The sequence below is a fragment of the Lepisosteus platostomus genome, chromosome 10 (assembly GCF_059453375.1).
Source record: "Lepisosteus platostomus isolate fLepPlt1 chromosome 10, fLepPlt1.hap1, whole genome shotgun sequence".
Lineage (NCBI taxonomy): Eukaryota > Metazoa > Chordata > Actinopteri > Semionotiformes > Lepisosteidae > Lepisosteus > Lepisosteus platostomus.
The window spans coordinates 7,692,610-7,718,711 of NC_142620.1; the positions used below are offsets into that span (position 1 = coordinate 7,692,610).

The 26,102-nt window shown below is 43.4% G+C and overlaps 1 protein-coding gene across 12 annotated transcripts in view; it reads left to right on the forward strand.

The window, feature by feature from the left end:
- Window positions 1–176: 176 nt before the first annotated feature.
- The window catches only part of syne2b (spectrin repeat containing, nuclear envelope 2b), a 150,860-nt gene continuing 124,934 nt past the window's right edge, over window positions 177–26,102 (forward strand). For 10 of the 12 annotated variants that reach the window (XM_088647849.1, XM_088647855.1, XM_088647857.1 and 7 more), the window contains exons 1-13: window positions 4,980–5,125; window positions 11,122–11,277; window positions 17,968–18,029; window positions 19,038–19,133; window positions 19,523–19,600; window positions 19,806–19,898; window positions 20,640–20,824; window positions 21,293–21,492; window positions 21,615–21,715; window positions 22,615–22,689; window positions 23,610–23,723; window positions 23,957–24,094; window positions 25,454–25,618. In XM_088647849.1, coding sequence (XP_088503975.1) covers window positions 11,190–11,277; window positions 17,968–18,029; window positions 19,038–19,133; window positions 19,523–19,600; window positions 19,806–19,898; window positions 20,640–20,824; window positions 21,293–21,492; window positions 21,615–21,715; window positions 22,615–22,689; window positions 23,610–23,723; window positions 23,957–24,094; window positions 25,454–25,618 — 1,395 coding nt within the window. In that variant the 5' untranslated portion in view covers window positions 4,980–5,125; window positions 11,122–11,189. Of the gene's footprint in view, window positions 290–1,139; window positions 1,202–1,948; window positions 2,067–4,979; window positions 5,126–11,121; window positions 11,278–17,967; window positions 18,030–19,037; window positions 19,134–19,522; window positions 19,601–19,805; window positions 19,899–20,639; window positions 20,825–21,292; window positions 21,493–21,614; window positions 21,716–22,614; window positions 22,690–23,609; window positions 23,724–23,956; window positions 24,095–25,453; window positions 25,619–26,102 lie in introns of those variants that run through there. The other 2 variants (XM_088647850.1, XM_088647856.1) reach the window with 2 other exon arrangements.

Consider the following 26,102-nt stretch of genomic DNA (forward strand, 5'->3'; position numbering starts at 1 on the left):
TGTGTTTCCCTGATCCGTTAATGGGCGATGAGGTGACGTGACGTGGCAGTGAGGACTGCTGCCACTGGGGTTGCTTGTGGGAAGACACCCGGACACCCGGGGAAAAAAACACACGCAGGACGGACATGCAGACACCACGCACGAGTTTGGGAACTGAATGGAGGAGCCAAGAGCTGTCAGTTTGCATAAATGAAGATACACGGGCTTTGCTCGGTCCAGATTGAATTATGCTACCATTCTGCCACCATCAGCAGAGTAATAGGTGCTTTCCACTGTGAAACTAATTACAGTAGATGCTCTCCAAGGGGGCTGGGATCATGGTTACTGTTGTGCACAGAGGACAGAGTTTGCGCTACAGCAGAAAAGGAAATGTTGAGACTGAACCCTCTGCTATTGCAGTAGTTATGTCAGCTGGACTATTTTTAAAAACCTCTTCCACAACTGACAAAGGATCACATACAGTAGACATACTCCCACCTTAGAGCTTAGTCTAGGTTTGAAGATTTCTCTCCATTATAGAACCTAGAAATTAATGCTGTATAACATATGTCCTTTTATTGATTGGTTCTGGGCTCTTTCACACTCCACACTCCTCCTAATACACAACAAGCAATATTCATATTGAATTTGTCATTCCAGTTTAACAGCAGTTTTTCAATCTCCTCATATTTCAGAATCAAAGAGAAATGTTTGGCTTGGTTGTAAGAACTCTTAGATGGGTGCCCTGAATAATTTATGTCACCTTTCCAAACTTGCTACTACTATATAAAGAAAAAAGGTAACAGTTATGAGCTCAACAGAAGTAAAGGTTTTATGAATATGGCTTGAGCCTCTGTTTCCGTGCCTGGTTGGAGGTCTGGTGCATCAGGATGTAATTTGAGCAAAAATCTGACATACAGAAATGGGATTTATGATCGAACAGAGACATATTGTTATAAAATAACAATATTTTATTGCTGACAGTATTGGACTGTCGTCCAGCAGTAAAGAAAATGAGAATACACTGAGCCTCAAAACTGAAAAACTGATAGTGGGAGGGTGCCTTATAAATCGCATATTGCCAGTGTGCATAATCATCTTTGATATTGGAGAAGGGCTATTCTGTAGTGCTTTAATACAATCAGTACAAACATCTGCAGGAGATCATCTGGAAGGGGTGAACTTTTTACAGCCCTGAGAATCACAAAGTCAGTCAAATCTGGTAAGTATAGCCATTTTAATTAGCATATTATCTTTTGTTTTTAGTAATTTTCTAAGTAATTAAATGCACACATAGAGAATTTTCTCTGTATCCCTTGGGAATATTTCTCTAAGATGACCAATAATTGCTTTGCTCTGTGCATATAAGGATAAGGAGTCCAGTCTGCAGACTCATCTAGTTTACTGACCACACTTGATTCTAGATCTGTATTATAAATGAGTAATCAAAGTGGTCTTTATACACATTTCTTATTTGGACCATTGATCTGTTTGGGCCAGTAATTCTGGTTTTGTCTGAAAATTAGGAGGAGTGGAAAACACTAGAAGTGGCAAAGGAAGTTAGGATTAGAACAATTTAGACACAATTCAAGATTGGGCAAACACCTGGTGGACGATACTTAATGTAGACAAGTGGAAAGTGTTAGGCAACAAGAACACTAGAACACGAAAAAGGGAAATAATGAATTTGAAGAAGCTCCTTAACAAAATGACTTGGGTGTTTATGTGGACACGCTATTTATAACACATTTTCCAGACAATATGGAGAAGCAATAAAATAGGCAAACAGAAAGTTTAGTGTATATAGTAAAAAATGTAAAGTGCAAATTAAGGGATGTATTTTAAAGTTGTGCACTGAGGCTTACTTTAGAATATCATTTACATGTACAATGCTGTAATGGAAACAGTCAGGTATAGAGCAACCAGATACAATTGCAGTATCTAACCTTCTTACCTGATGCCTCATCAGATCTCACAGGCTAAGAAAGGCTGGGCATCGTCAGTGCTGGGGTGGGAGACCTGCAGCCAGGGGTGTTGATGGACCCATAGGTGGAGTGGAATGTAAAAACACATCACCAGTCCTTCAGGTGAGACGTTAAAACAAGGCCCTGATTAATTCATCATTACAAATTTCGGGACACTGCCCGTTTCAACAGGGGTGTTAGTCCCAGTGTCCTGACAAAATCCTACTTGGCTTGTACAGTCTGTCCTACCTGGTGTCCCCCATAAATTCAATTGCTGGAGCATAATGGCTGCCACATGTCATAGACACCTAACCAAGCATCACTAATACTTTAAAACATGTTTGAAGATTTTCACGGTTTTAATGGAGTGGCGTCAGAAGAAATACGTTTGATAAAGGTGATCCGTAACGTGTTTTACCATGCCCTACAGTCTAAATAACATCGCAATGGTTAGAGTTCTTTGAAATTGGGTCTAGAAATTCTAGATGGGACACGAGCGCCACCTCGTGTTAGGAAATACAAAAATATTAGACGGTCTAACGGAACATTGTTTTCATTCGCCTATTGTACACTATCGTATACATTTAAAACGTATGAGAATTAGGTCGACAAATAAATGAACTAGTTCTCTGACACAGGGGACAGAGCTGTATGTATGTTTATCATGTTGTCAACCAGGTAAACCAGTAATCTCAGATTACAAGATTCTCACATGAGGTGAATAACTTTGTCAGAAGTGCACAAATAATAACAATCACCTGAGAACTACAATCCTTTAGATTTTTACTTGGTATTTGTAAGAACTCAGGAAAAGAAAGCGATTCTGACCAGTTTATTTTGTATTATTGCAGTTACGTCGGCAAGATCTTTAACGGCAAAGAGCTAGAAGATTCTAATGACTTTAAAGACCAGCTTTGGTGTATCTCAGGAGCTCCACTTTTCTAAAGCCTTTCTTTATTGCAGCACCAATCTTTGTATTATAAATCTATTATACATTTATAAAACAAAGGTCTGTTGCTACCCCCCCAGAATTCAGCGCTACATAAATATAGTCTCCATGTGCAGAATGTGTCCCTGCATATTATATCCTGGGTATTATATTGTTCCCAAGCAAGAAAAGAGGAAAAATAAAGGAAAACAGAGGCTGGAGTTGTATATGCTTATACGGACAGTGTACATGTACTAATGATACAGATATAGTCGCACACAGCATTGTCTACATACTGTACATACTGGTCAACAGCAAAAAAAGTTTAGGGTGAGTTGAACCCAGGACAGTGGAACACTGTGGGAGCAGTGGGAGCCACTGTGACATCCTACAACCCCCAGAAATAAATATTCCCTGTTTTTAATGTTGACAAAAGCCATCTCTCCTCAGAAAATAAAAGGCGATATAAGTGAACACTATTTTCTTGAAACCTATCCAAAACTGATTCAGAAAGGATGCTACTAGTGAAGGCGCTCACGTCTCTAGCTCTCCATAACCGTAATATGCATGGCTAAAATGAACAGAAGCAAACAGTGGGACATCAATTAGGTATAGTAATTAGGTATTGCCCCCTGTAATAAACTGTAAACACGGAAAGAGACACGTGCAGTTACAGAAATGTACCAAAAGAGGGCAGTACAGCACTTCGTTCTGTTTGGCGGCTGTCTGTCTGACAAGAGGCCTTGTTATTCTTGGAAAATGAATTACTCTCACCACAAAAGGGTTCCTGGAACAAACTAAATCAATTTTTAAAATAGTCCTGGTAAGACCCTAATAAATAGGGAATGGTACACACTCAGGTATTATTTTTGTTCCACAGAAAACCACCTGATCCTCTTAGACAGAATAAGTCAGAATTCACACTAATATTCTAACAGTCCATGGTTTGGAGTATACTGTACTCATTACTGGTTCATTACACAAATAAAAACATTGGGCATGTCTAGTTCTGTTGGTTTACTCTAGGCTCCTGATTATAATTTCACAATTCATGACCTCAGACAGTCTCCCCCAGTTCGTCTACTGGAGTCCTGCAGAGAGATTTTACAGAGTATTCAGAAGTTGGGGCTCTCTCGTGCTCTGCCCATTGGTGCTGGGAACCAATGCTGTAGGGGTCACCTCTGTCCTGCTGAGCCTAGGTACGTCGTCAAGAGGGCTTGAGGAATTCTGTTACCATAGCTACAGCATTGCTCTGCCAGTCCATTCATTACTGCACTTGACACTGTATTAACCTCGCCCTTTCCACGACTAACACAACTGCAAGAAGTCTCACCACATTACTAATGGTCAAGATTGCAGTAAACATTACTATCCCTATGATAGACTACATTATAAGAAAAGCCTTCAAGATTGTGTTTACGGATAATTTGTACATTTCTGCATTCTTAAAAATACGTCTATGAAGGCTTTTAATCCGGGCGAACTCTGTGATTTGTACAGAAATGGCCTTTTTCTGGTTTTCTGCCCGTTTTTGAATTTTTAAGTTCATTGCCTCCCGGTTGCGAACAGCGTATTCTGAAAAAGTGACTTGGACAAAGTTTCCAATTCGCCTATAACACACGCGCCGGTCCGTTGTTAAGCAACATAATAGGTGTCGCAAAATTTCAGAAAACATTAAAACCACGAAACATTTAACTGGCAGTCTTTATATAACTCTAATCTGTCAGCGTGAATCGAGGTAATAAAAATTCCTTTTCTGTTTAAATGTTTTTACAGGCAACGATTTATAGTGGATATAGCATAACATCAGAGTTTAATTTAAATTGTATTTAACCATCGTAGGCGCACAATACAATGCCTAACTACAATGAGGCGAGAAAGACGAAGCTTGGGTAGCGTTTAGAACTTCATTTGGAAACGCACACTCACTACACTTAATTTTCCCCCAGTGAATTCAGGTGATGAACTGCCCAAAACGCCTTGTTTGTAAACTTTCCTGCCTAGTAAAAGTGCTTCCCTCACTGGCTGGTATATTTAGACAGCTCCGTCCCAGCCGCCCAAGGCGCTGCTCTCACTCAGAGGTGTAGACGGATAAGTCGGTGTAGGTGGAGTCAAACACTGCACAACCTTCGTTGTTCATCCCTGCGGCTCATTACGAGCCCACTGTAGTGAAGTTTGGTTATAGTTCTATTACTCGAACCCGGGTTCGATCGAAGGGATCGGGGATCGAGGCGCTTTCCAACTTTCGTCTCAGGTAAGCACACACCACAGCGGAATAATGGGAAGGTTACCAGGCTTGCTTTACAAACTGATTAAATCTGACGAAGTTCCGCCACTGCCTAAATGAAAGGTTTCATTGTGCGATAATAACCTTAGCATGCAAACATACAGTATCAGAAGGAATGCTGTGCCGTGTGTGCACTCATCGTTTTGGATATCTGCTGAACGCCACTTGTCCTATACACACAACTTATTTTAAGAAAGCTTCGACGCTTTAAACAAAATGCTTTTAATATTGATACCGGTTGATCAGTTTTACTGCGCGGGATCAGCATATAACACATGTGATTTCATGGCTATTCTGAGTTACAGTACATTGCAGTACATTTTTGCAGCTCACGAGTAAAAAACACCCTTAGTTACTGCATCGCAACTTTCGATGGAAGGATCAGTTAACAGGACAACTCAAAAAATGACACTTGGCACTTGAAGAACTTTCCGGGAGAGACTCGACTCGGATGATTCCTGGAGCTCAGGATTCCTGCGGCACAAGAGGGGGATACACGTGCACAACGTGTTTATTTTCAGCCGCGACAGGTTCACAGCAACTACGAGTCCGACGCGCTCTCTCTTTCCAAATCAGGGAGCAGTGACATTTACTGAGCTCCGCGGGCCGGGCACTGCTGAGAGCCGGCCACTGAAGCACAGCTTGTACCCCCAACAGCAAGACCTATTCTGATTCTGAAGTTCAAGACCAACTTTGAGTTGGATATCTCATGGTTAAACACGTGTTCGGTGTTTAAATGATAGTCATAAGGTGATAGATGTAACATGGTGTTACAAATAGTGTTACAGTGCACAGACTGTCACGAGGTGACACAAAGAAAGCCCTTTGCAGTTAGTCTCATGGTATTCCTTGCTTATTGTATGTTTAGACCTCATTTTATTTTGCCTACAGTATATTGTTTTATTTTGCCTATCTGTGTCTGCATGCCTTTCGCATTAATCACCAAAGTTTCTTGTGAAAACTTTCACAAAGCCCTGCCATTGTTTTTCTAACCATGTGTTTGCCTGGTCCTGTAGTGTTAGACCTTCTAATAACATTGCACAGAATAATGGTCACAAAACAACTGAGGAAAACACAATTCAGCACACCAGAAGAGTCAACCTTTCTAAAGGGCATTTGGCGTTGGAATGTGGAGCTTGAGAATCAAATAAACCATTGCTTTTGATGATTTTAGGAATCGGAAGGTCGAAAAGTGTTTTATCAGGATCTTTTTTTCTCCTCCTGCATGATCATGAAACTTCAATGAATGACAAAGCTTGACAAAATATCTATGGTCCAGTCTGGCTGTTTTTTTCAAATTACAGTCAAATAAGACATGTGACCTGTGATAAATATTATGACACTGTGATATTCTTTGTCCTCACTACTGCCCTGGAAGTCTTGATGCAACACTGTTCCCCGTTGCTGTGCTTGAAGATGTCATTGGTGTGAAGGACAGGGGCTACAAACTCAGGAACCAGTTGTTACTGTCATCTGAGACAGTGGTCTTGGTCTTGCATTCCTACATCCCATCATCACTAACACCCCTGACACTGGCAGGCAGCATCCACAGGAGCACAAGTCCTATTACACAGGACACCCTCACACAGGGTTGGTGGTACCCTGTGGAATGCCCAATTTATGTCGCACAACAAAGGCATGAAACACATTCTAATTCAACTTTAAGGAGTTTATTATATCATTGGCTTTATGCTATTAAGCGGAGCACAATGGTCTTTTGGTAGAGTATACCTTTCATCCTTCTATTGTGTTGTTGTCCATGGAGATCTGTCAGCGGAAAGCCAGCCTGGGGAAAGATGGAGAGATATATAGGTGATCTGCTTTCAGAGACTTTTAGAAGCCTCCTGCATTAATAAGTGTGCACACAACCTGTTTTGTAGCTAAATTGTAAGGTGTCAATAACTGAACAATTATCCCCTGCATCAGTAGTACTTTGAAAGGTTAATTAACACATTTCACTCTGATTCTTCAGGTAGGGGCAACCAACTGTTTATCGTTTCCAAACTTATTATTTGATTAATGGTGCTTACTGAATGAGTCTGACACCATGACACTGACAGGTTGCAATATGACAACACAGTGGGAACAGGGAAACACTGCATTAGCCGCCTATGCTACAGTACATGGCCTCTTTGCATAATGAAAGAGTATGTACTCTAAAATCAGTTCTTTGTCACACGACAAGTGTTTTACTGCTTCATTAGAAGAACCTGTCTGGACACTCACCAGGTCTTCCTGTTTTGGAGGCAGATGTCATTGTTTAGAGTCGGATAAGTCATCTCTGGGGAGTGCACCATGTTCAGCTATTGGACTACGAGCACAAGTCAGTCCCAGGATTGACCTGCATGAGTTTTTTTCAGTATAGCAGAGTTCAACATCAAATGGAGCAAAGCACCAGTCCCATCAGCCTATATGGAAAAACACAAGGCATTGCTCTATAAAAATGCACAACAGTCTTGGCACAGAGCTAATACAACTGTAACAGAACTACACACACAAAGTGAAATGAGGGCAACACTGCAGGATCTGGTAGCTTGGCCTGATGCAAATGGCAGATGTTCATTCCAGCTTAGTGGAAATTTTGTGGAAAAATGGCACCATTCCAATATGCATGGGGATGCTCATTTTAGTTGAATACGCATTTTTGTTTGGTAAAGTTCCTTATATTTGAACACCAGTTGGCATAAAGTGTAATGCATTTGCATCAGTTTTCAAGCAGGAAGTACAGATTTAATGCAGAGAAGCAGCACCAATGGAGTAGCTGATCACAGCTGTGTTCCTTCACTGCAAAGGTGCAAAGGTGCAAGGCTCAGCAGTGGGAGTGGTGTCCCAGCCTGCACCCATTTCTTTCCTAATGAGCTACATAGTGTCCCTTGGCACAGACGATCCCTGCAGATTGGGATGTCAAGATTAAAGAAAACAATGGAGCTACCTTGTTAAAGTGTCACACTCACACATGATTCTGAGGACTGTAAGAGCTTCACAGCAGCTGGAATCCCTCAGCTGGATGTCTCACTGTCATTCTTCCATCTTCCTTCTCTGCTGTGTTACCACTACAGCTGATAGTGCTGCTTCTACCTCTCATACTATTTGCATAAAATAACATAATAGGAAGAATAATTTACTCCCCTACAATAATGTTGATAGTTCATCCTAGCCCAGGCCTGTGTTCATCACAGGTAGGTGTTGCCTGCTCTCTGACAGATAATACACTGCACATCTGATCCTCTGCTGCCTCCATTCGCTGTGCTGCAGAGGGACTTTGTTCCTCGGCAGGCAAAAGGTAGCAGAGCAGAGGCAAAGCTGCTGGCTGAGGGATAGCCCAGATTCCAGTCCATAGTGGGACAAGGAGAGCACAGGACATCAGCGCAGCTCACCTCAAGGTCACCAGAATGTGTGTGGGCCAGATTGTGAGAGAATGTCTCCACAGGGATAGCCACTCGACAGTCAATGTCATGGGAACATCATTTTTATAAAGGCAATTGGCACCTTCTTTTAAATGTAGAAGTATGAAACAGAACTATTTCTTGTCTATTATGTCCCCACATGATGTGGAATATGTATATGGGTTCCTTTCCTAAATCAAAGGACATCTTCTTTTAAACTGGAAGTGCCTGGAATCTGCACAATGACAGTCAATGGGAAGTTCCAGCACAGTCAGGAATAGAAACTGTATGAGTGAATGGATTAAAGGCTCCTGTCACTCTGTCACAAGGGGGGGTGGGGGTTATCTGGAGAGCCTGGGATTTTTCCACTTGCTCCTACAGCATTTCTGCCAGTAATCACTCTCTCAGTCACTCAGTCATGAACCAAAGTAAACCGATTCCTTTAATGAGTACTATTGAGAGGAGCTACTGTAGAACATTTTAATGTCATATCCACAATCAATGCTGTGAAATGGATCCGTGAAAAGTTTTTAACCCTAAGATTTTTTCACCTGAATTATTTTTTCTCTTTGTTCTTAGAAACAGTTAAACTAAATTTAAAAGGATATAGTACTAAACCTCCCAGTGCACTGTGTAGATGGAGATAAGTCCCAGTAACTTCTGTGCAGCACCTAGTGCTTCAGATCCGTGTGGTTAAGATGTTCCAGGCAAAGTCCTAGAAATGAGACACCACAGAAGACCATTGTCTGAAAGACTGATAATGGAAAGACAAGGAACACAACCTGATTTAGATCAACTGCATCATGAGATCAGCCGGAAATTGATGGCTCTCTGGTTTGCAGTCTTGGGAGATATACGCAGGAGTTTATTGATAAAGAATAACAAATAAAAAGATAGATCAGCTTGTCCTTGTACACTGATGCATCAGATCTGAAATGCTGAAGGTAAACAGGATTTAGGAGCTTTACGGGTGTTCTGTAGTGGGCTGGATCTGGCCCTGCCTGGACCTGTCATTATCTGCATGTGTCCCTGATGTTACCCAGTCCTTTCCCCACACAGTGGACAGGGAAATGTGACGTGTAATATCCAGTCTAAGTGCTATGACTTTGCCAGCTATAGCTTTCGTTACGCTAACTGTGGCTTTAAGGATATTTTTAGGTTTACTTAGAGGTGTTTTGGAAGTTTTCCTTTTCTGTGTGAAGATCTCTTTTGGTTTAACATATCGCTCGCCATGTCCTGATGGCTCCCTGGGTGTTTACTGTATGTACCATACTTAATCCTTGTTGAACTTTACTCTGTTTTGAGTGTGTCTACAAGATAGTCAGTAACTGTGAAGCCATCTGCCTGAGTAAAGCTCTTATAAATTCTTTCAGTAAAAATTATGGACAGTATATTGGCAGTTTGCCCATAGTTTTGGCAAGATTATGCCTGCATGGACCCAGCGTTTCTATAGTTTGATTCATGCTTTATCACATAGTTGTGTGCTTTTATCATGGTATACCAAGGTACAGATTTACAAGGGGGGTGATTGATCTTTAGAGGGAGAGGAAACCTGGGGAGCTCCTGCTGGTTACTGTATGTATGTCCTGTCAGCTCTCTTTCACAGAGTCAAAAAGGACTTTAAGGCACTTTTGCTTCAGAGCTCCCTCTCCCCCTAAGCTGTAATTGCAATTGTTTCTGCCGATGCTTTTTAAACTGTACTCTGTATTGAGCTGTACCAGTGCAGCTCTGAATGAGAGTCGTTCAGGATTAGGACATGTTGAGTCATGGTGCTATGAGCTCAGCTGTTACTTAAGACCAATTTCAGCTACACCTCTAATTCTGGAGAGATTTGTTTCAGTGACAGGTTTACCTGGCTATTAATTAAGGCTTATTGATAAAGAATAACAGTACTAGAAAAGCTAGATTTAAGAGTTAGATAATGATGTTTAAAACATTGTTTAAGCAAACTAAAATAGCCTGCCAGAGAGGGAGGAATGTGAGCAGACATTGCAGAAAAACATCTGTCTTTTGAGCCAGCCAGAGGGTATAGCATGCTTTCAGTATGTAGTTATGAAACTGCAGTCTTTTAAACAGAAACCTTTTACAGCCAGTCTAATGGGTAAGATGTGTTTCTGTGTCAGTGCGCATTGAAGGGCAGCTGCTTGTGTTTCATTGCTGTTTTGTGTTTGGTGGTGTGTGTTTGTCGGTGAGAAAGAGAGGTGTGCTTTCAGTTTCTCTCGATTCTGCCTGGCCTTCCTACAGCATCAGCGCCAGAGCCAGGGAAATTCCTGTGCTGGCCTGAGGAGAAAGGGAAAGTGAAAGGAGAGCAGAGGAAATAAAAAGATGCTCTGCGTCTCAGCCCTGATGTGCTGAGCTTTTCTGCTGCAAAGGCATTCCTCTGATATTGCTGCTGCTCCTTGAACTGAGATCTGGTTTCTTTTAATCCTGATCCTCGGAGGCTGAGCTGGTATCTGAATCTCTTCCCTTGGCTGATCCAGGTATAAAGTGCTGTGTGTCCATGCTGAGTGTTATGTGAGACTGACGGACCCTGCAGACCTGTTCTTAAGACCTTCTGCTCGCTCTCCTTTTTCACAGGCACCGTGGACATGCTGCACTGGTGTTTTGGATAGTTTTGGGGTGTTGCTGGCATTCTCCTAGGAAGCATGACATCGGAGGGTGGGGCAGAGAGCTCACTGGAGCAGCCGGGGTCAATCCCCCTGGATATCGACAACGTCCACCTCCTGCTGCAAGGTCAGTCTTGTTTAGACCCTCCTCTCTCTTCCTGTGCGACGTGCTGGGCTCCACAGGACCAGGTTACAGTGAGAGAAACTGAAGAGGCATTGGAAAAAACACAAAGCACTTAGACTGGAGAAGCACATGTCAGGTAGGCGTGAGTAACCTGAGGACATGGAACCGGGATCCTGCCTTGGCCCAGAGATAGTCCCAGTGTGTGGGACAGAATAGATTGCCATGGAGTGTCTGGTTTTTTACTGGAGGAAGTTGAGGGCCTTGGATTCTGTAACAGAAGGGCAACTAAGACACCCAGCTCCTCTCGTTAACATGATACTTGAGTTTAAACACTGTAATATGTGTGATGGGCTGGAGTCTCATCCCAGATGTATCCCACATTGCGTCTGTTGCTTGCCGAGTTCGTTTCCAGCTTGCCCTGTGGCCCTGTACTGGAGATACCGGATTAGAAAATTGATAGATGGCATTTTGGTCTTTTGCTGAATATGTCAGAAGTGACTTTTTATCCTTTCTGTTCAGTGTCCATGTGTCCCTTAATATTTATACTTTTAGTCAGTAATTTCATATTCCATGTATGACTTTTGTACACAGAGTGCTGCTGTGCACAGTGGATAGGAGAGGACATTCTGTCTTATGGATCCAAACTAATTTAGTATCTGTATGCCTCCAGTTGAGTGCTAGATTATTTTTTGTATACACTGCTTGCTTATTCAGAATTTGTTTAGAATACATTTGTTTTTGCAAACAATAAGGCTGTTCTTGGTAGTGAAGACAAATATGTCTCTGAAGTTGTGCAGGTATGCTGATGGCTGAATACTTTTAACCCTGGAGTTAATTTTGATGCTTGGGTTCAGTCATTTTCATAACCCTATGAAAACATAACCATGACATGTGAATGTTGTCCCACATGCTGTCTTAATGCATGCATGTCTGATCTTATTCAAGTTACGATAGGACTGACTGGGTAAAACGCTGGCCTGTGACCTTACAGACTGTTTCTTCAGGGAAACCAAGACCCCAGAGAGTTCTCTTTATGTACAAGACTTTGACTTGTGAGTGTAGGGGTCACACCGCTGGCCCTGCCTGGATTTGATCAGTCTCTCAGATATCTTCCAGCCACACTGTGATTCCTCTGATACTGCTGTGTTAACAAAACTGACTGCCTGGTGTAGAGGAATTTAATCCTGAGCAGGTTTCCTCCAAGATTGTGACCTTGTAATGAGCCCTATTATACAAGGCTGGCTAATACAGAGCAGGCATTCCAGTATCTGTGAGTGACAGGGACAGATTTAACAAAGAGGTTCAAAGCTTAAGAATGGCAAAGGTATCAACCAGGAAACAACACACTCGTAGATTGAGTTAAATTCCATTGTTTTTTACCCAGGTGCACTTAAGGTTATATTATTGCTGCGATTGAGTTAAATTCCATTGTTTTTTACCCAGGTGCACTTAAGGTTATATTATTGCTGCTGGATTGAGCTCTAAGTAAGTTGTGGCTGACATCGAGAGGCTGTGATTTCAGCCCATTCATGTCCTCAGAAGGACATGTCTGTTCCAGACGGAGGGTGGCAGCAGCCAGCTGTGGAGCTGAGGGATGGAGAGACTCTCAAAGCTCACCTGACTTCAGTCTTGCAGACCCCTGTGAGCCTCTCAGCAGGTCCCCCTCAGCCTCTCCCTCTTCCCCCTCAGCTCTGTGCCACAGGTGTATGGAGAGACCTTCACAACATAGTGGATTGGAATGCTAGCCTGGTGAAAGGTTAGATTTAAATCTGATTGTACTTTTCTTTAACGAAAGTAACTACTTACTACAACTTTTTTGTTCTCTAAATTTCAAATGACTCACTGAAGTGCTAAAGGCTGAATTCTGGAAACTGCTTTCCTAATTTAGGAAACTTTTTTGAGAAAGTCTTGAAAGATTATTTGTGCCTTTGGGAGAGACTTTAGAGTGTTATAACTCTGTGGCTAGAAGCAATTACTATAAGCCCACTAGTTTGTGTAAAGTCACTTAGTGTCTAATAACGCCATGAACTCGCTGAACATTTCTGAGCAAATGTTTGAAGTCAGAGACTCATGAAGACATGGTGACGGCAGGACATCTGAGGTGGCAGTAAAGACTTTCTCCTGTGCTGTGTGACGGTCTGAGGAAGGGAATCAGTGTCTGAACCAGGCAGGTCTGTGTGCAGCAGGAGGAGAGAGTCATACTGCGGAGGAACAGGCTTCTGAGTGAATATTCATCTCCATTCAGGTGACACAAGTGATATCGCGTGGTGTGCAGTAAGATTCATGACTGCACTGATTCAGCGCTGCTGAAAGACACACCTGTTAGACTGTAGAGCAACTTTTAATGTCAGCAGTAGATCACATTCGGGGGCTTAGAGAGCCATGGCAAATACAGAGCTGGGCTCTTGGCTCTGGATGAAGACAGTGCAAAGACAGACCAGACAATGTTTAAACTGCATGGAAGAATCTTCTTCTATGTCCATAATAATGAGAAAAATGACTAGGGTTAACAATGATTGAAAGACACTTGAACCAAATGAGCTTGGTGAGCCACACGAGGCCTGTGAAGAACAAAACAAAAGGAACTTAAGGATACAATGAGGTCAGGCTGGGATAAAGTCACCTAACTGTCATGGGAAGTTAAGAGCTTAGGAATTTTGCATGGATTTGTATCACGAGGGGGTGGTGTAGTGGGTAAGCCTCTGGTCTCTTAACTGGTTGGTCTAAGGTTCGAGTCCCCGCTGTCGTCACTACTGTTGTAGTTTGAGGGAGGTGCCATACCCCAGTTGCTCCAGTCCTTCCGGCCTTGCTTTGCTGGGGGCTGATCCCTGTGATGGACTGGCGTCTCATCCAAGGGAGGTAACATGCTCTCTAGTCCGCTTAGCACTACAGAAACCAGGGTGAGCTCTGAGCCTGTGTGGCTCGACAATGGAAATGATCTATTTATATTGTGAAACATGAAACAAGACAGTTTTTCCATGGATAATTAATTCAGGGGCATCATTACCTAAAATCCCTTGTCTTAAAGGTCTGCCTGTCCTGTGAAAATGTGGTCTCCACTTACGTACTCTTCTAATTCTGATTTAAAAATTTCCCAGACTGAGCCAATTTTTTTCCACTCTAGTCACTTTAAGCCTGTCCTCATATATTTAATGCAGTTGTGCTTACAGTACCTCACTCTGAGAACTCATTTCTGAATTAGGACCACCTGGCTGCCGGTAATCAGAGCAGGCATTGCCTAGTTACATACGGTTGCTTAGCTGCAGGCTATTTGCTATGACAACGTGCTCTATTCTGTGGGTGTAAAGGAAAGCTCATTACTCATTGTTTTTTTTCTCTGTTTGAGCTTGTGGCTTTATTGCTGTTCAATATGTAATGTATCTAATTTTAAAAATGACAATAAATCATAGTAGGAACATCTGTGTTTACAGTGACACAAAGCCAGGCGGAAATGTCAGAAGTAATGGTAGTGGTATACTTAGCTGGAAAAGAAAGGCATTTTAAAATGTTTCTTATTAAGCAGAATACAAATTATGATGTTTCATAATTGATAGAATTGATGTAGAATTCGGTTGGCTCGCACAATCTGAAAAATACAGTTCCTCTTAAGGAGGAGATAGACAGTCACAGTGCTCCTGAACTTGTATTGTAAAAGAAATTTCAAATGCTGCACGGTAATATTTAATATTGTTACTGGTTTGCAACACACACCACTGTTCTTGTAACGAACAGTTCTTTCCGGACCCTATGCAGACGACACAATCCGACGAAGTGGGGAAACACTGGGGAAACGTCATGCAGGAATACGGGGCTGAAGACAGGGGGGCGTGTCCAAGGTGCGCTGGTGCACGGGGGAGGTGTGGCCGAGGCGAACAATCCAAAAGAGTAGTCCTTAGGGAATATCCAAAACACAAGGGTAAGTCCAAAACCAGGAGATCCATCAGAACAAGGAATTAAAACACGGAGGCCGGGTCGGAACTGAGATTAAAACCTTAACGGGACCAGGCGCTTCCAGGTCCCGGACTCGCACGATACGGAAATCAGATACAGAGCCCGGATGAGCGTCAGAGCCTGGCTTTTAAGGTGGGCTGGGAATAGGGAACAGGTGCACAGAATAAAGTCTCACGTGAAAGGGCTGGAGCACCCTTAAGGAGGGGGGACTATAATCGTGACAGTTCTAAAACTGATTAGACAGAGATTCTTCTGGAAGATCAATATGCAATGTGTCCAGTCGCGCTTCATCCCTGCATTTTCAATGATTTCTTTCTAATCAACATGTAAGTTACAGGTTTCACTCACCGACCTCAGAAAACCCTCTCACATGGTATCCATACTGAATACCAGTCTTCCCAACAGTGGGAAACCCTTGGTCTTGCACAGAAACATTGAAAAAAAAACAAGAGATTCTGGAGAAACGGGTCGTCTGTGCCCAGTCAGTCTCATGGTGGTGCAGGCAAACTGCATTAGGCATCTCAGTCCAAGTGCACAGCAGAAATACTGACTAGACAGATGAATGTTTGAGTCAACAGAGGAGTAAAAGGAAAGAGTGGACTAGCTCAAGAAAAAATGAGCATCAAAGGAGGAGAACATCTCCAGCCCATCTTTCCTCCACCTTAGCAAATCTGAAACATTAGGTAGAGGTTTTTCCAGAGAGAACAGCATAATTCCCTTTCACCTGAAGCCCAGCTTAGAGAGCAAGACTCTGAACAGCTTTAGGATGCTTGTCATCATTCCGTTGAAGGTGTCAGATCAGAGTGTGAATTAGGTGTCAGGTGTCATGGAAGGCCAGATTGAAAATAGACTGTCAGGTCTGTAGTTCAGTCACATGGTTACGTTCCAACTGGAGTGCCAGTGGTGCAATTTAGCTGTTGACTTTGAGCCTCTGCAAGATTCTCGCAAACAACGACTAGAGGAATTTGCAGTGTTCAATTGGCTTAGTCTTCAATGTGTACTATTTTGTGCAGCTAGTCTTCAGTAAAGCCTTATCTAAAACGAAACACTCTTGAACCAAAACAACAGTCATATTCTTTGTGAATGTTGTGTAAAGAATTCAATGGTAAATCATTTAAAAGGTTTGCTATGAAGTGTGTCTGTTCTTCTGTATTTTTCTGTGGGAGAAAAGGATATTCATTACATGCCATTGCTGCTGTATTTGGACATCCTAATGCTGTGAAATATGAGGTGTGATAAATTAAACTCATATATTGGTAATCTGGATTTTGACAAAGAAGGCAATCTCCAATTTGCATTTCCGATCAGCAGAGTACCTAGAATGGATATTTTGATCCACACTAAGTTTAGTTGAGTTTCGTTATTTCAGTAGGTGATCTCCCAGGGTTCCCAGGCTTCCTTATTTAAGCGGAAAACAATCTGACGTTTAAACATTTGATTTCCATTAACAGTACAGTGCCATACAGCACCTTTTTGCATTGTGGCTTTTTTCGGTTTTGTAGCTATGCCAGCATCTTGTCTGCAACAGGAGTCTTAACGAGGAGCTCATTAGTGGGGAGGCTCATTAGAATGTCTGCAAATCAATTTGGACAGCCTACTGCTGTTACTCTGGTGATTGTCACCCCAGCACTGAATTAAAGAGGTCCAGTACCACGTTTTACCTTCTGTTAACAGATGCGTGCATTGTGGCGTTACTGAGAGCACATATCTGACGCTGAAGCATTCCGCCAAGTGAACTCTTAAGTCACAAGCTTTATTATAAGGCTTGCTGTTCTTCACCATTGGGTGGATTGGGATAAGAGGGAGATGTCTCCCCTGTTTAAGTGGATAAATGAAGTAGCTGAGGCACAACTAAAATTACTCAGAGCCATGTGTATGAAAGGGCCTGCTCATGTGGTCTTGTCAGCCTGTCGTAGGGGTCAGCAGGGCTGTGGCGAGTCGTCTGCTGAGACCACCCTATGTGCTGTTTGCATCACAGTTCGGAAGCTGTCCTGCTGCTAATCTTTTGAGTCTCACTAGCCAAGCCTTTTGTCTTCTTTGACGAGTGCTGATCTGCGAGTGGACTCAGAGCACAGGGAAGGGCAGACGTGTCCACTGGGCTTCTGGTATCAGGTGTGCTGTGAGGGGGACACGTGGAAAGAAACAATTTCCGTGTCTTTGTCGAAAATGGAAAAGGGAAAATGCGTTTCTTCCGAGTACATTCTCCTAGTTACAGAGTTTGCTCAGTTTCACGGTGGTAAGTTGCCATTTTTGTTGTTGGGAGTGTGCGCTGTAAAAGATTTGGCCAGATACATGTTCAGACAGGATTCCCTCAGAAATATACAAATGAAACTGAACTTGCTAATTTAAAATTAAATTTTAATTTTAACTTGTCTTTTAAATTGCATAACTCTTGCTTTCATTATTAGTGACCTCTTTGGAGTTTATTTTTGCAAGTATGAGGGAATAGGGAATTCAAACTGTTTTCTATTTGGCTTAAATTCTCAAGTACAGAATCCATCTGTGTGGATTCGTGATTTCGTTACATTTTCTTGCTTTTACTCAGTTTGTGTTTTTTTGGCCATTTGAAAGACGCATTAGCAAATACATCCAAGAACAATTCACTCACTCCACCAGAGGTAACTCCATTTTCACCAGCGCAGTGTGTAGAATTTGGCGATCTCTGGTGAGTTTGTGCTTTAATGATGACAGTTGTTAGAGATGTGACTCACACAATTGCTGTGCCCTTGTGCTTTCTTCCAGTGGAACAGGAGCAGATTCAGAAGAGGACATTTACCAACTGGATCAATGCTCAGCTTTCCAAGGTGAGTCTGGGACTGAAACTGCTTTGTCGCCAGCAACAGGTCAAGACTTGGCGATCTTATGCAAAAAGCTCAGGTCCTTGTTAGTAATTGCAGTAATTAAAGTGAGCAACACTTAAACTGAAGAAGTAAGCTAAATAGTTACCAAGAAGCATTCACCTAATGACAGAATTGACCCTGGGGCATCATGTGAATGATTCTGGGTTATGGAGCCTGTTTCAGTGCTTTTGTTGGGTGCAGCATAGCACTGAGATCCAAAAATGTCTCTCACCTGCACAGTATCTTTTCTGCTGCCTTTCTTGTAGTATGTGCTTGTTCTGCACGTCGTACAGCTATACGGTATAAATAGAGCTGGTGAGTGGAACATGGAACACATGGGCACCGAGGGCACTGGCCTAGAAAACTCACCCCTCTCATTGAGCTCCAGCGTCATATCAAGACATGCTGGACAACTGGCAAAAACAGTATAAAATCAATGTAGTGCTGGGTTGTAAACTTTGTGTGAAGTGTAAAAAGAGTGTAAAGTTCAAGAATCCTGTATCCTGAATCCTATTGCTAGCTGTTTGCTTGATTTTACGTATTGTTACATGCAAACAGTTTCATTCAAGGGTGCAGCCTATTGTGCACATTATAAGGAGATTTTGTCTCTCCCTAAAATGGCTTTACTCTGTACAAAACCACCTTTGTGCATAACACAGAGCTAAGCCACCAAATTAATTTTATTCCTTTAGAAAATAAAACTAAAGAATGGAGGAGGCATTCGCGGATTACAGACAGAGGCAGAGGTCAGCTGTATTGTGTCAGGGCGGGAGGGAAGGAGATCTTCATCTTGCACAGGGGATTCAGGACTCGGAAAACAGAAGAGGTCTTCAATATTTGCCATAAGGCCCTTTAGCCCCCAGCCTTGCTTACACCTAACACATACAGCCCTTCTAACAGTGTCCTGACATCTGTACAGCTATTACTGCTGTCATAAGCTGTTCCACTGATCTGCTCCTTCGGGCTCCTCAGCGCAAGCCTCCCTCAGTGGTGCTGGACCTGTTTGCAGACCTGCGGGATGGCGTCAGGCTGCTGGACTTGCTGGAGGTCATCACAGGCCAGCCCCTGGTGAGCAGACCGCAGCCAGACTCTCTCCTGTTCCCTCTCATGGCGCAGACCTCTGGGCAAGAACGTAAACAACAGGAGCAGCAGACTCACCCGATCTATTAAAGCTGCAAGTAGCTGCTCCACAAGCATTCGTCGTTGTGCAGACCCCCGCGTGCCCTGGTGGATGCAGTGAGTTTAGAGGGAAAAAAGAGCTGTGTCAGGTAACAAAAGACAGCTGCAGATCTGTGAGTGAGAAGCCTGTGATGTCTGCAGTACAGGTCAAAGGTTACCATGGGAGAGTTTGTGGTCAGGTAGTTTCACTGTCAAAGCTTTGCAAATTCGAATCTAAGTACTTCCTGATTGTCCCTGGCCTGGAATTCATACCCGTGTTCTAATCTTTACTCTCACAGAAACGTGAGAAGGGGCGTGGTGTTTTCCAGCACAGAAGCAACATTGAGACCGCCCTGAAAGTGTTAAGGAGGAGATCGGTAAGCGCAGTGCTCAGGCCAGTAGATTTTCTGCTGCTCTACAGCAATCGACGCCATTGTGTATTGTACAAGAAACATCAACTAAGAAACTTTCATTTATTAATTTTATTTAAGCCACTTTTCCCCACTTACATAGCTACAATGGCTACTACTAATGCTTTCATGAAATTAACAGCATATTTAATATACTGTTTATTGCACACAGATAAAACTGGTCAACATCAACATTCCTGACATTATTGATGGAAAGCCGTCTATCATACTTGGCCTCATATGGACAATCATATTACACTTTCACGTAAGTAGCTGGCACAAGTGCAATATTTGGTTTGACCTACTATAAACGGGCAGTAATGTGGAATAGCGATTATGGCTCTGGGCTACAAGGTGCTGTGTTCACATACCATGTGAGACATTGCTGTAGTGCCATTGAGCAAGGTAATTTTCTGAAGTCGCTTCAGTAAATGGCTTGCTCAATGGAACTGTCAATGGGAATTTGTTTTTCATGGACTTAACTGGTTAGATAATCATTTAAAAGTAACAGGAAATGGTCCAAAGTATTCTTTCAGTTGTGTTCTACTTTTATCTTTCAACAGAAAAATTAAATGAAAGGCAGCTTTCTTATTGCCTGTGATTAGTCATTCAGAACCACCTCTTGTGTTTGAGATGCTGTGACAAATCAATTATATCAGACTTTAATACAGCTGTATTAACCTCTAGTGCTCATTCATCGACTAAGGTACTTCCCAGGATCTGCAGAATAAAAGAGAGGCAGTCATTTTCAGCCATGACTATGAAGATTTCTGCACTAGAAAGACAGCGTGCTTTCCATGCACCTGTGGAATTTTTACAAGACCACAAATCATCAAAATATTTATATGCAATCAAAATATCATCTCATGTCTAAACTGCACGTTGTTTACCAGATCTGAAAATATCCATGGAGCAAGTTAGTAAATGGTTGCTGACGAGGAAGGTACTCAGCTTGTTAAGGGTTGGTGTGTCAGTGAGCGTGGAACCGAAGCCCTTGTTTCTCCAGATTGAGGAGCTGGCCAGCGTCCTGGCCTTCAGCTCCCGGCACTCGTCCATGGAGTCGCTGGCCAGCGTGGACTCGTGCTCGACGACGGACAGCACGTCGCCCAGGAGGACCGCCCCGCTGCATGCCCACTTCAAACTGTCCGCCAGGAAGGCCCTGCTGCTGTGGGCCCGGGAGCAGTGTGCCAAGTGAGAGCCCAGCTGGGAGACTGCTCCCAGGAGAGGGTGGGGCTATTGGGACTCTGGGTTTGCCGTGTCTGGAAATGTGATGATCAGGCAGAGAATAATATTCAGTAGAACTAATTGCAGCCTTTTAGTTAAGTTCACATATCAGACTTTTTGATGATGGCAAGATGGTTAATAGTAGGTATGTATCAAACCATGCTTCTGTCTGTGTGGCGTATTGTTATTGTTGTCTGTCAATAAATGTATACTTGATCTGTATACGTTTCTGTTTATTTATCTGTGTGATATACTCCGGCTTTGCTAAACTTAAGTTGAATTTCAATATCGATTGGGCTGTCTGGAGAGGAGATTAAAGTTGAGCGAAAAGAGTTACTGGCAACCCATTAGAGCTGGACAAACGTCAAGCTGATCTTAACGGATTGGTCCAGTTGCACTTTCCTTCACCAGTTTTACTTTGGGCTTCTCCACCAGGGCTGGCTGCGGCATCACTGTCCAAGACTTCAGATCCAGCTGGAGGAGTGGGCTGGCCTTCCTAGCAATCCTTTACTCTCTGCGCCCCGCTGTGGTGGACCTGCAGAAGTCCCGAACCAGGACCAACATGGAGAACCTGGAGGAGGCCTTCCGAATCGCTGAGCAGGATCTGCACATCCCCCGGCTTCTGGAGCCAGAGGGCAAGTGGAGCTTGAAATTGCAGTTTGAGCAAGAAACTGAATGCAGGCAAAGTTTCACCAGTTCCCGGTCGCAACTGGAACATTCTTATTCATTTTTGTCCGTCTGCTTTTCATCTTCACAGACGTCGACGTTAAAGACCCTGATGAGAAGTCGATTATGACATACGTGGCTCAATTCTTGCAATATTCCAAAGACTTACCCATGTCTGAGGAGGACGGGCAGGTAGGGGAAAAAATGCATGTGTTTCCGTCCCAGCCTTTACCTGACTCAACACCCAGTTGTTACATTACACATAAGAATTGTTACAAACAGCAGGAGGCCCATCTAAGCTGTTAGGCAGTTATCAGCTAATTGATCTGAGGATCTCATACATCTCTTTCCTGAAAGAAGCCAGGGTAGGTTTCAACAACATGGCTGATTCGCTCATTTCATCCTCCCTAAACCCCCCTGTGTAAAGATGTGACTCTTGTTCTCTGTTTTATATGCATTTCCAGGTAGCTTCCACGTGTGTCCCCTGCTTCATGTTTCGTTGTTCATTCTGAAGCAGTCCACTGGGTCAACTTTGTCAGTGCCCTTGAGGGTTTTGAACGCTTGTATCAGGTCCCCTCATAATAATCTCTGTTCAAGACAAAAATAATCGATTCTTTTATCCCGTCAGAGTTTAGGATTCAGTTGTCTCAGCCTGTAATTGCACGACATTCTCTTAAGACATGGAATCTTCTGGTTCTTTTTCCCTGGGTGGCTTCCAGAGCAGCAATCTTTTCTATAACCTGGTGACCACAGTTTTACAAAATATTCTAAATAAAGCCTTACCAATCCATTTTACAATTCTAACATAACATCCCCCGAAATAATTTATTTAATACCCGATCAGAAGAATTCAGAGGAGCTGTTTAAACTATGCAGAGGTTATTGTAGTGGCTTTCAGCTGAATTTCTTTAGGAATTTGTCACTGTTTTTAAGGGTGACCCACTGTGGAATACAGGGGCTGCCGGTTCTGTGTTGGATGTTTTGCTCATTGGGATTGTGGACGTGCGAAGCCCTAGCCAGAAGACACAGGGGCTTCTCTTCCAGCACTTTAACCCGGGCACTGTCACCTCTATTTTCTCTGCCTGACACAGCTGCACTCCCTGGCTCCTCCTCAGTCTCCCTCTCCTGGCCTCCCTCTGGCCTTCGCTGCCTCTCGCCTCTGCCAGGTACGCGGCTTCACGCCTCTCCTGCTGGTTCTGTCTGAGGTGCCCTGTTGGGTCTTGTTTTTCAGCCTTTGTGGACCTGCTGAATTCCTGACAGTCCTGTATAGAACATAAGGAACAAAACAGGGCTTGCATATGGGAGTGTAATTTTAAAGAGCTCTCTAGGTAGCCAAAATAGTTTTTTTATTTCTGTAAAGGGAGTGTTTATGAAAGCCAAAGGGAATCTAAGGGCGTTGGTATTGAGCATTCCATTGTTTAGGACCTTAGCATGTTATTATCTCTCGGTATTGAAACAGTTACAAGACCTGCAGGACTATCAGGTTTACAGCACTGACAGTACTTTATCCCTCAAGCTATTCAAGGAGTGCTTTTCTATTTATTTTTTTTCAATGTAGCGTGAAGAAATGCTGCTTTCTGCTGCTGAAGAAGTATATACTCCTGTTAATACAATATATCTCCCATTAAGACAGTATAGTATACACTCCCCAAGAAATGCTAATCTTCTGTATAGCGATCAGTGTTATTCTCTGACATTCTGATGATTCTGAGGTACTGTGCTTGTGTTCATGTGTCCTGGCTGTGCAGTGAATGCCCAGCTTGTTGCTTGAGCAGGCACAACTGCATCAGCCTGTTCTCACCAGTATGAAACCTGACTGTAATTCTGAGCTCTCAAACATCAGCCACAAATGCTAAACGGCCTGGCCTGCTCTTACACCATGCTTAAACTAGTGTAAATAACTAGTGCAATATCATTATTCTGTTTTCTAGTAATAATGCAAATAACAGTGCTGTCCTCTGTTCACTGTAACATGCTCATAATGAAGAGAAAATTTGGCGCTGAGATCCTGAGTAGCATCACGGATTGTCATGCCTCTTTTCTTTCCCCTCTCTCCTGCTCCTCTTTTCTTCCCGGACTCTTCCAGGGGCCCCTATCCCAGAAAATCAGTGAGGTGATATCCTGGCTGCAGGAAGCTCAGCAAGAGCTGGTGACCAGCTGGGCTAAAGCAGAGAATGACAGCTACCCGGAGAGACACAATGTAAGCCCAGCTGTACACCGAATAAGCTTTATCCCTGAGGCCCCTGCTGTGTCTGCTGGTCATTGTCATGTTGAGATTTATTCCTTATCAATTTGCCTTCCATTCCAATGTACTCTGAAGATTTTCCCGGGAGTGCTTGTATCTCCTCTCTGCTTTTGGGTCCCCTCGCAGTTGCTCCTGCAGTTTCTGGAGTGCCAGCCAGGGCTGACACCTGTGTATCCCACCCTCACTAGGTGTTCCAGACATTCCTCCAGTCCTTTAGGGAGCAGCGCAGGCTAGTGATGCCCCTGCTGTCTGGCCTGCGCAGGACGGCACACCTCAGCGAGGAGCAGCGCAGGCTGAAGGAAGTCTGGGACTGTCTCAATGAGAAGGTGAGGGCTCCTGTCTCTCAGGACCGGCAATCAGATTGTCCGTGGCAGGTGTGTGCAGTGTCTGTGGTGGCAGTCACACTCTTTGCAGTATTTTGTGTGGTTGTTGTCTTGTGTATTGAATAAAGCTTGTTTCTGGTCTTGTGCTTTTCACTTGAATGTACTGAGGTGGACCCTTGTCAACAGAAAGCAAAAATGCTCTGAGGGGATGCCCTTCCCTCTCCCCTGGGATGCCTAACACATGTCTTTTTTATTTTTTAAGGGAAATTTTCAATGTTATCTCAAGCAGCACTGAATGCTGGGACTGCTCACAATGTTTGCACAGAAAGAATGGGATCGATAGTCACAATAAGAACTTTTAGTTTTGTTTGAGTAGATATTTCTGTTGCTGCGGTTGCTATCTCTTGTTAGTACACCACATGTACAAATTGGGAACAGTTCCTGACATGTCTGCATGTTGACCTGTAGCTGAACAGATACTTGTACAGGCGCGAGAGAGAGCGAATAACGCAGTCTTTTTTCAAGGATTTTTGTTTTTGTCAAAAGTAACTTGTAAGATTAGATGTACAGTAGGAATCTAAAGACAAGAGGTTTTGTAAAAGAGTTTTTTTTATTTTACCTAACCATAAAGCTGCTAATGCATGATGATGGTTGTGGCGGCCTGGAGACTACCCCAAAAGTAAGGGGCCCTGAAAGAAGGGACAACTTTGACACCATCAATTCTAACAATCGCCTGCATGTCTGTGGAAGTGAGCCTTTTTTACCCAGCAAAACCCCACACCAACTAGGGAAGAACATACAAACAGCACACAGAAAACATCCCAGTCCTGAATTAAACCTAGGACCCTAGAGCTGTGAGACAGCAACAGTATCTGACACACCACTGTGCTGTCCCTTACTTAAATACCCATCCGTTCGCTCACCGTTCTGCCAGTTCAGTGTCTCAGGGGAGCCCGAGCCCATCTGGGCAAGCAGTGGGCGCAAGGTGAGGTGCTCGCTGGACCGGACAGAAACAGACACAAAGTCACTCTTCTAAAGGCTTGTTTTCCAAGAAGCCAATTAAACCACCAGTATGTCTTTGGACTGTGGGAGGAAACTGGAACACCTGGAGGAAACTCACATGAACATGAGGAAAAGAAATGGCAGCAATGCCAACCACTGCGCCACTGTGCTGCCCTTTGCTTAACCCTCTTTCTCTTAGTTGAGTTTTTGGTTTTAGTTGGAGTGAATTTGGAGGTAGAAATGGTGGAGGAAGCCCTGCGGTGGAACTTTAAGAATGTTCCTGAAAGTCTGCCCTCGCCGGCAGCCTGTTCGCTGTGAGTGAATCTGTCTGAGGAACCCTCTCCGTGTCTCTGTGTGCAGCTGAGCGCGTGCAAGGTGGCTCTGGACCAATCCCTGCCGGCCCCCCTGGACGACGTGGGGGCTTGGCTGCTGCGTGTGGAGGCGGTGCTGGGGGAGGAGGACCCCGACACCCAGGACCATGTCCGGGCTGCTGAAAGTGCCCGGGCCAGACTGCATCTGCTCAAGGTTTCTTACAGGGCCTGCTTTAGGGCTGAGGCTCTTAACTCCAACTGGCAGGAAGTTCCTGAAGTTCACTGACAGTCATTTACAGTCAGTTGTGTTCATCTTTATCAGAAACTAAGATATTTATTTAATTACCATGCAGCTACAGGATACAGTTTTAATGCACAGCTGCGCCATCTCTCACTCATCCAGACTTAATTAAAATGTGATGGGAATTGAAAAGGCCAGCAGAGCAGCTTCTGTCGTACCCTAACTATATACATTTCCAAAGCTCTTTGGTTCTTCCTTTATTTATTTCCACCTCTTCGGAGCTGAAATATGCATGTGTATTCTAATAATAATGTGTGATGCACATGGAGTAAGATGTACTTACATGTATCAGTCATACAGTGTTCCAGCTGGCTTTTTTGCAATTCCATGAGAGTGACTTCTGAAGAAACTGTAATAAAAGGACAAGAAAGACAGCTAAACCAACTCCCAACCTACA